Below are 9613 nucleotides of genomic sequence, written 5' to 3'. Positions count from 1 at the left end.
GTCCTTATTGACTATTATATGTAAGTTATATTGCAACAGGTGCAAATAGTTTGCTATTTACTTTGTAAATTATTTCAAAAAAAAAAAAATTATTATCATTTTGCTGAGAGGACAAATGTAATGCATAGTCATTTCAGAAAATGAATAATAAATATTTGTGATAGTTTTCCATTTGACTTTTGTTCATTTCTTTGGCTTACTGTATTTCTGCTTTGTAGTTATTGTACTTGCGTTCAACAGGATCTTATGAAGCTTTTTAAACTTTTCTTTTGAGTGGTTTTCGGGATCCAGCAGAAGATTTTGTCCTGCACATATGTCCTTACACTAATGCTAGTTTTAAAAAAACTACGCAAAAACAATGAGTATCACTTTTATTTTAAAATACGAGGCAGTGAGAAACAAAGGGATATAATGTAAGAGGGTATCTGTGCTAAGTTCAAACCATAGGTAGGCTTTCATTGAAAAGTCTGTCTAAATCCTACTGTATTGCTACATCTACCTGGGCTACTCATACCATCTCTTACCACAATAGGGAAGTTGCAACCTATTAAATGTTCATATTTTGACTATTGGATATTGTTAATTGACCATCAAAACTAAAAAATTCACCATCGCCAAATTTTAAAAGTGCGCTCTTCTGAAACGTCACGAGCTTACGTCGCAGGGCACTAATGGGCAGCCTTCCGCCGAAGGTCCCTTGTTTTCGCTATGGACATTTTGAGCACGCTGATATTTTTATTTTTTAGAAATTCAATAATCCTTTTGAACACACTATGGAGGCCGAATTCGTTAAAGCACAATCTAATAATCTTCCTCAAGTAACATCAATGATGGTATTCGAATATTTCCGAGAGGATGAAAGGTTTAATGTTCCAGAAACGCGAGGAGGTAAGTCTTACGTTTCGTCTTCGAAGCCGACTGCAAGTCCTTCAGCTTCTCCCGCGGCAGAAGAGCACATGACGTCACTTCCTGTGCCATTTGATGTCACAATCGCGTGAACTTTAAAAATTAATTTTTAAAAAAAACTGCTTATTGTATCGGAAAAAATTTTCACCTACGATGTTCATACATATTACTTTATCATATAAAAATAAAATTGAAAAATCGAAAATTTCCGTATACAGATTATAGTTTCTTCTACCATATGTACTATACTTGACTGCAAGTTTACTTGACTGTGGAAAAATAAGCTGAGGGCCAAGCAAAGGAAATACAGTCGGACCTCTATCGAAGTAGCAAAGTTCCGCAAAAAAATCGATACATAGAAATTTCGATGTTTAGGAACAATCTTAGTTTATCATAAAAATCTCCTAAAACATTAAAATTAAAGGTAACTTTCCTCTAGTTTTGACAATATGGTATTTTGAAATCAGGTCTATCATTTGTCCTCATCCTGTATATTTATGATGAGCAATCAAAAGGAGAATGCAAAATGCATGTCCATATCTTCCTTCCATGATACACACCGGAGAAATGTATTTATTGTACAGTAAAAAAACTCTAATGCTGGGATACTAACGGGACAAGTATTTTTGTTCAACATAGGGGGGAGGGGGTGTCGCAGGATGTGTTTAATAATATCTGTCTTGAAATCTTGTAATTAAAAGTTGTCTGGGCATAAGCATGGTAGAGGTGTGTCCGAATTTGAGAAATGTCCGTTGGGAGGGGTTTTACTGTACCAAGATTTATTTGAAGTCTATGCTGATAAAAATTTTATTTTAGTTTCACAAAAGTGAGTCTGCAAATTCATGCACTTTCTGGAATAATCATTTGAATGTTTTGAAATTAATGTATTGAAAATTTAATGCTTTAAACTTTTGGACTAAGACTAACAGAATAAACTAAAATATTTATTGACAACTATTTTTTAAACATGGTATAAGACAAAATATTGATTTAACAAAAAGTTAAGTTTTTTCACTTTCAAATTGATCCAGTTTTTTTCTCATTGAATTAAGTTTTTGTCTTTCCATGTCTTTTATCACTCCTTCATGTAACTTTTGACGCTCCCATTCTTGTTTTAAATGCACATACGCAACTGTTGCAATTGCTATTCCACTTGCTGAAAACAGGGCCACTTTAGCAGATGTTGACATTAGAAGTTATCTACCTGCGTTTACCTAGGAAAAAAAAGTATTTTGATTAATTTTTGTCTTAATATATCAAAGAATGATGGTAGAGCTAATAAAATTTAAAATCTGGAACTTTAAAACGTTTAATCCTTTTTTTAGTCTCGAGAAATCTGAGTGTTATTTAATGGGAAGATAAGTTATGTCAAGTTTAAGGATGCATCAAATTCAGTAAATGCTTTTTCTTTTTATACAGTAAAACCTGTCTACAACAATACTGTTGGGACCTATTGAAAAAATATCGTAATAGACAGGTTATTGTTATAGACATTTTGATTATTCATGCTGACATTTTGCTGGGGCCCAAAAAAAATATTGTTATTTGAAGGTTATTGTTATAGACAGTATCGTTATGCACAGGTTTCACTGTATTAAGAAAATTGAATGATGGTTTTGCTGCAGGCAATAAAATTGCTGACAGGTTATTATGTAGAAATGTCAGGATGAATTTCTTTTCCATAATCTACTTATAAATTTTCAAGCAAAGACAAGTAGATCAAATGCAATAATTAATTTGCAATAGATTAACACTGGAGTAGCAGTGTTATATAAATTTGTAGCACAATAATTTTGTATTTATTCTACAAAATTGATTGAAGTTAAATTAGGCTTCTAATGCTGAGAGATATTTCGTTACTTGAGATTTTGGCACAATCGCAAAGTTTTGGGCAATTATCATTTCATTCTGGCAAAACATGCAGGCTAAAGTGTACTCCAAACTCTCCAATTTCCCTAAGAGGTTCAGGGGATTAACTACTTCCCCTATTGATGACCGCACTGTAGGGGGTAATGGGTTGGGGTAGATCTGGCGACTTAACTTGAATTCGCCTTACGTAGCAGGGTTGCTTTTCAATCTAAACCCACATGTATTTTTGGTGACCGTATTTCATACTTTACCTATTTTTCAAAATGGCGACTCTTGCTGTTTCGTAACAGGTGTTTTCTCTTGCAATAAATTCCAGTTGTAAAAATCTTTTAATGATAGTAATAGTGAATATATATAGCTTCTTTTTTTTTTTTTTTTTTTTTTTTTTAAGAAAAATCAACACAGTGGCGTAGAATCCTCAAATAACACGTGTTTTCGTATTATAGTGTAGAATATCTTTACAACACCGGCCTATATAACGTAGTTCTCTATAAACCGCACAATATTTTAGAAGTGAACATGAAATTTTGCAGTTAAAAAAAGCCTGTCTTCCGCCTTGCAAACATACACATTGTTAAACAAATTAAAATTGCTGAAGAAGTGATCAGAAAGCTATAAGGTCGAATAAGTAATAATAAACGAAATAAGGGTAAGGCTTAGCTTACCCTTATTTTGTTAAGATTCTGGAAAAGAAAAGGGACTGTTGTGAGGGAATGATAATACTCGCTGGGGACTAATTAAAAACAATTGCGCAAGCTAATTTTTTTTTTAATGAAAACTTAATTTTATACATTTTTATCAACTCGAATTATTCAGTACTTTGAAATAAACACAAAAATGTGAACTTGTTTCTTTGCTTAGGAATAATTTTTGCTTAATTTTTACTTAGAGTGGAGACAATTGAGAAAATAACATTTGGATCTTTTATTCCAAAATTGGAATTTTAGACTTGCATTAAAGATATTTAAAATAAGATATGGAAATTTTACTTTATCTTTTTAAACTATATTCCGAAAAGTATTTAACACCCCCAAAATATGTATGAATGATAAACATTAAATTTACCAAAATTTGGAAAGAAATATATTTAAAAAAAATTGATTTTTAAGTATAATTGAGCTTCAGATCATAACAACAAAACTTGCCAATTGGCACGAAATATTTGAACTATAAAATAAGGAATATGTGGATCATACAAACGTTACATTAGTGACTAACTAAACGGGCGCAATTTTATTCTTTTGGTAACTGTATTTTTCAAACAGCTGTTTTTGAATTAAATATTTTGAAAACAAGTAATTTATCATAAATCAGTAATTAATCATACATTATTTGTGAATGCAATAAATATTTTTAATTTGAACTTAAATAAAAAATATTTTAGTTAATCCAAAGACTAAACTTGATATGCACTAAAAAGTATGAAATAAATTAAGTGTATTATTTTTTGATTACAACACTCGGCAATTTCACTAAATCCTCGTATCTTTATGTTTAGGTTAATCCTAAAGCATCCAATACATTTTAAATTAAAAATAAAGAGAAGAAAAGAGGCGGCATAGTAAAAGCTTTCTAAGTAACGGTATTGGGCAATTCCACAAAAAAGTGAACATGAGGGTTGAAATTTAAAAATTGCTTTATTGCTACAAGTAATATATCAAATTAAAGCTAATAACATGAGTTTTATGAAATTGTAAAAAACATTTTCATAAAAGTTGTTTTTTCATTATTTTTTGAGCCTAAAGTTATCGTAATTCAACAAACTTGTATGTAGGAAAAACATTTTTATTGTGTGTAAATTATTATTTGTTACATTTGTTTATCCTTTGGGACACTTAATTTTCCATAACAACATATTTGATAGGACTTTTAGTATAAAGAAAGTTATAAGGTCTCGCTCTCACATCCGTCACAAAAAAGATGTTTAAACTACTGTAGCTTTAATCGTGCAGCCAGAAATACCTTCTGGAGGTGTTTTTTTTTTTCTTTTGATCAAATATACCTTCTGAAGGGGATTTTTTGATCAAAAATATCTTCTGAAGGTTTTTTTTTTCTTGGAACAAAACAGCCAACTCATACGCATAAACTACTGTATTAGAATTTGCATTTGTGTTTAAACCACTGGCTCTGGGGGGTGTTTTCACCCCCCACCCCCCTGCTGCGTCACTGACTGTAGCAAATGCGTTCCTCCATGGAAAACACGTAAAAGTTTCCAAAAGTCTAATGTTTGCAAGTATGAATAAAAGTACAATGTTTGAGTTTGATAACATTTTAACCTCTGGGGAAATTTGGTGTGACAACATTTAAAATAGTGTTTTTAACTTTCTAAATTAATTAGAAGATTAAACCATTTTATTTCTCAACAAATTAACAATTTAGTTTAAAAAAATTAACTGGGAAAACTGAAAATTCTATAACAGGACATATTTGAATTATATCCATTTGTTTTTTTTTTTTTGGTTATTTAGTAAGTTACTGTTATTTAATTCTTGCAAATTTCAGAGGGGTAAAATCTGTACCTCTGAGCCAAAGGAACGTATGTCACATTATGATAATTTTATAGGATAGAGGAAAAAAATTGTCTGGCACATATAAAATATGTGACGCCCGTTCTTTTAACCCTGCTAAAAAATTTAAAAGGATTTTTTAAAAATAATTACGTTTACGTAGCTTGATGCGGAATTGGCTTCAACATACAATGCACTAATAAACAGAAAATCGCAATTTTTTGACTTAAGTCACTTTGGTTCTGAGGTACAGAAATAGTTTTAAAGGAGATAAATAACCAGCTGTGCACATTCTCCTAACTACTGTTTTGTGAAAATGCAAATTATTTTTAAGAGATAAGTAATAGAGGTGTGACATTGATGGCAAAACATCGATGTTTCAAAATATCAATGTTAGAAATTAAAACATCGATGCTATTGATACATCAGCCGAAAAACATCGATCTTTTTATCAATGTATAACATACATTTTTGAATATACTACACTAATTTAAGCAATACAAAAGAATACGTACCCGACGAATATATTGAAAATACTGAATCTCTAATCATGAATATAAAAATTTCGCAACATCTCGGTATTATATTAAGACAAAAATTGGTAATAAGACAAGCACCGATTAATACAAACTAGTTATAGTAATAAGGAAATATTGTCAAACTGAATGAAACAAAGTAAATTTACATCAAAAAGGATTCTAAGAAAAATAGTAATAGAGGGAAAATCGATAAGTAACTCCGAATATCGGTGTTGACAATTTGGAGAAAAAGAAGTTTGTTTACTTTGTTTCCCCAGAAGTGCATTTCTCTTTTCGCAGACTATCCCACCACTCAGAGAAACATCTCTTTCCGATGGAACAGAAGTTGCCATCACTATCAAATACTTTAAAGCAACTTTTACCAGCTCTGAATTTTTAAAGTTATAATTTTCACCGTAGTAATGTAAAGGATTTCCCTTTAGTTTAAGAACTGGAGCCTTGAAATAGACTGCAAATTCTGACACCGACTACCAGGGTCAGGTTCTTCCAATAGCTTTGATCTCTTCCTCACTCTCTAGTTAAACTTCTACTATCTTGTAGTGATCTTCCCAAAAATCACCCTCTACACAGAAAAATTGATCTTATAAAATGGGTTTAAAAAATGATTTTTTTTTTTTTTTTGCAATTACATAAGTAAACTTAATTACCTAGCGAGAAAATTGGAGCAAATTTTATAATAATTTTCCATTAAAATGCAAAACTATCAACATCGAAACCAAAACATCGATGGTCCAAAAACATTGAAAGTAAAACATCGATTTTTTAACAAAAACATCGACATTGATGTCGCACCCCTAATAAGTAATATTGGAGACACTGAAGTTATACAACACATGAACTTTGCTCAGAATTATTTCACAGGTCCTAAGGGTGAAATTAAAAAGTCTTATTAACCAATTACAACATTTACGAGTTGTGCATGATTCAAAGATGATACAATTTGCTCCCTTATAGAAGTAAGTTACTGCATCATGACAAATTTACTGTATGAGACATTTTAAAATACTAGCATAACCGATCTGAAAACGGAGTTTTCTCGAACCATGGAAAGTGAAAAAAAGTTCTGATTGCTGTAAGGCACAATCTGAAATGATATATAACAACCAAACTAGTTGGAATTCAGTTTTGCATTATTATTAAGCACTTTTATTATACTTGGCCTGATTGTAATGGAAAAATCTGAGGCTTGCTTTTGCTTATATCTCAGCAACTTGACCACTTGGAGGCTTCGGGATTTCACTAATTGTTTGCTTAATCTTAAGGTACAACTTAACGCTAAAAAATTCAATCCTAAAATATAATAATTATTTCGGTTAGGATGGAAAACAGCAAATTTCATGCAATTTCTGAATTAAATGTTTAAATATAAAACCCATCGTTACAAATTTGTTGCCTTACAACAGTAATATTAATAGTACTAATTGTTAAAAAAAAATTTGAATCAAAGCTTCTCTGGAGCAAATATGTAATTTATCCACTTTCATTGCTTTCTTAGGATTTGGTAATAGCATCAGGACTTGGTAGTTTGAAATTTTTTGATAAAATATTGACTCATGCTGTTTATTCAAATATTTTTGAAAACAATTTAAAACCAGCAACCAAAATTTGGTTATCGGAAACAACTTTGTTTTTTTTATCAAGATAACGATAAGGAGCACACAGTTTTTAACGTTTGCGTCTAGCGCCTCGAAAATTATCCTAAAGTTTAGAAAATATCCCCTCAATCTTTAGATTTGAACCTAATGTAACATGTTTAGACACATATCTGGAGGCTAGATTACGAAAATGCGGCTTTGAAACGAAAAGAGAGCTAGAAACAGCAAGACTCAAATGTGGTTGAACACTTACTCAGAAATTAAACAAAAAGAAAAAAAAAAAACATTGAAATATACTCGCAGACATTTAAAAGCTGTTGTGGATGTTAAATGATATTCTACTCACTAACAACTTAATAAAAAATTTAGATTATTCCATAATATACAAACATTTTTTAAAGTGTACGATTCCGGTACTTTTTGGTTTTGGATTTTTAAAAAAATTAAGTTTTCATTATAAATTTTCATGTAGTTTTGTTAAAAATTAATCATAGATCTTATGATTAAATACCTATTTCGAAAAATTAATTCTAACCAATGGACCGGAGCCTATTTCATTGAAAGTCGTAAGTGTACGAACACTTTTGGGAGCCACTGTATTTAATAGTCTAGTTCAGAATAGAAACTCATTCTTACCTTTTTTTTTTTTTTTTTTAAAGGAAAAGTTGTTAAACGTTTTCAGCAATTGATAGTGTATTAAATAGCTCAAATTTCGGCGAAACTTACAACTCGGCGAATCAACATGCAAAATTTCAAGAAAATGTAAACAAACAGAAAATTAAAGTTACGGTTGCGGTCAACTATGCAACTTGAAATGACGAGAAACATTTCCTCAAGGCTTGAGTTTCTCTGCATTGATGTGTGCAGGTAGTGGAGCTTTTTGATTCACCAGCAAAACGAAAAGTATATTATTTTTTTGATGTGATTTTTTTAACAGTATTTCATGGTTGACTCAGCCGTTCATCTTTTCAGTGGGTGTAAGCCCTGCAGTGGCGTAACTAGGGTGGGGCGGTCCGCCCCGTATGGGACTTTTTGAGGGAGGAAAATAAAAGTATTTTTCAGATAAGGAGATTATGGTTTTAATCTGCTACTGCAGATAAAGAGATAATTTGCGAATTATAAAACTTTTGCATCACTACCAGGTTAAAAAAATCACTTTTATACAAAACTCTGCTTTCTTTCAAAAAGTTTCGAAAGCCTTTCTTGATAGCATATCAGTACATATCCTTGTTTTTCTTCTGAGGAGGCGGCAGTGGACAGTCATGAGACCAATGTTTTTTTAGACTGTAGGGGCCGTGGTAGCCCGATCGGTAGAGTGTCGGATTCGGGGCCGCAGGGTCCTGAATTCGAACAGCGATGGTCGAAGATCCACCGTCGTCATTAAAGGGGACTGGGCGACGTTAAATATGCTCGTGGTCTCAATGTCCTCCAAGTGAAACCATACCTCTGGGGATGCTAGCAGCGGGTAACTATTAGCTCCTGGTCTAGTTCTAAATTCTCATTAACTGGTCGATCCGGTGATGGTGCTGCTATCTATCGGTATAAAAAAAATAATGGAGGCAAGGCACTTAGTATGCAGTCCTCGACATAAACACAGTTGTAGTCAGTTGTGACTCGGAATCGATTCGATTCAGAGTCACAACTGACTTCAACTGCATTTATGTCGAGGTCTGCATACTGAGTGCCTTGCCTCTATTATTTTATATACCGATAGATGGCAGCACCATCACCGGATCAAGAGTTAATGAGAATTTAGAACTAGTCCAAGAGCTAATAGCTACCTGGTGCTAGCACCCCCAGAGGTATCGTTTCACTTGGAGGACATTGAGACCACGAACATATTTAACGTCGCCCAGTCCCCTTTAATGACGACGGTGGGTCTTCGACCAGCAAGGATCGAACCCGAGGCCCTCCGGCCCCGAGTCCAATGCCTTACCGATCAGGCTACCACGGCCTACTCGGAATCGAAATCGAAATTTTTAGACTGTAGAGGTTAGCTCTCGAGGAGGAAGAAAACAATGAAGTTTTCTAATTTTCGTTATAAGAAAGAGTTAACAGGTTTCTTAAAAACTTCCTAGAGAAACAAAACCTTTTTTTTTTTAATATTTTTTTTTACTTCATGGAAATGGTGATAAGATTAAGAAAGAAAGGGAGGGGGAGGAGAAAAATAGTACACGAAACAATTATTGCTCATCAT

At 32.4% G+C, this 9613-nt stretch overlaps 1 protein-coding gene across 2 annotated transcripts in view; it reads right to left on the bottom strand.

The window, feature by feature from the left end:
• Nucleotides 1-1952: 1952 nt before the first annotated feature.
• The window catches only part of LOC129221533 (filamin-A-like), a 112966-nt gene continuing 105305 nt past the window's right edge, over nt 1953-9613 (bottom strand). For both annotated transcript variants that reach the window (XM_054856024.1, XM_054856025.1), the window contains exon 16: nt 1953-2120. In XM_054856024.1, the coding sequence (XP_054711999.1) occupies nt 2103-2120 (18 nt within the window). In that variant the 3' untranslated portion in view covers nt 1953-2102. The remainder of the gene's footprint in view (nt 2121-9613) is intronic.

This window comes from Uloborus diversus, chromosome 4 (genome assembly GCF_026930045.1).
Source record: "Uloborus diversus isolate 005 chromosome 4, Udiv.v.3.1, whole genome shotgun sequence".
NCBI classification, from domain to species: Eukaryota; Metazoa; Arthropoda; class Arachnida; order Araneae; family Uloboridae; genus Uloborus; species Uloborus diversus.
Note: the sequence above shows the minus strand (reverse complement) of the source record. Positions and strands in the feature narration are given on the sequence as shown.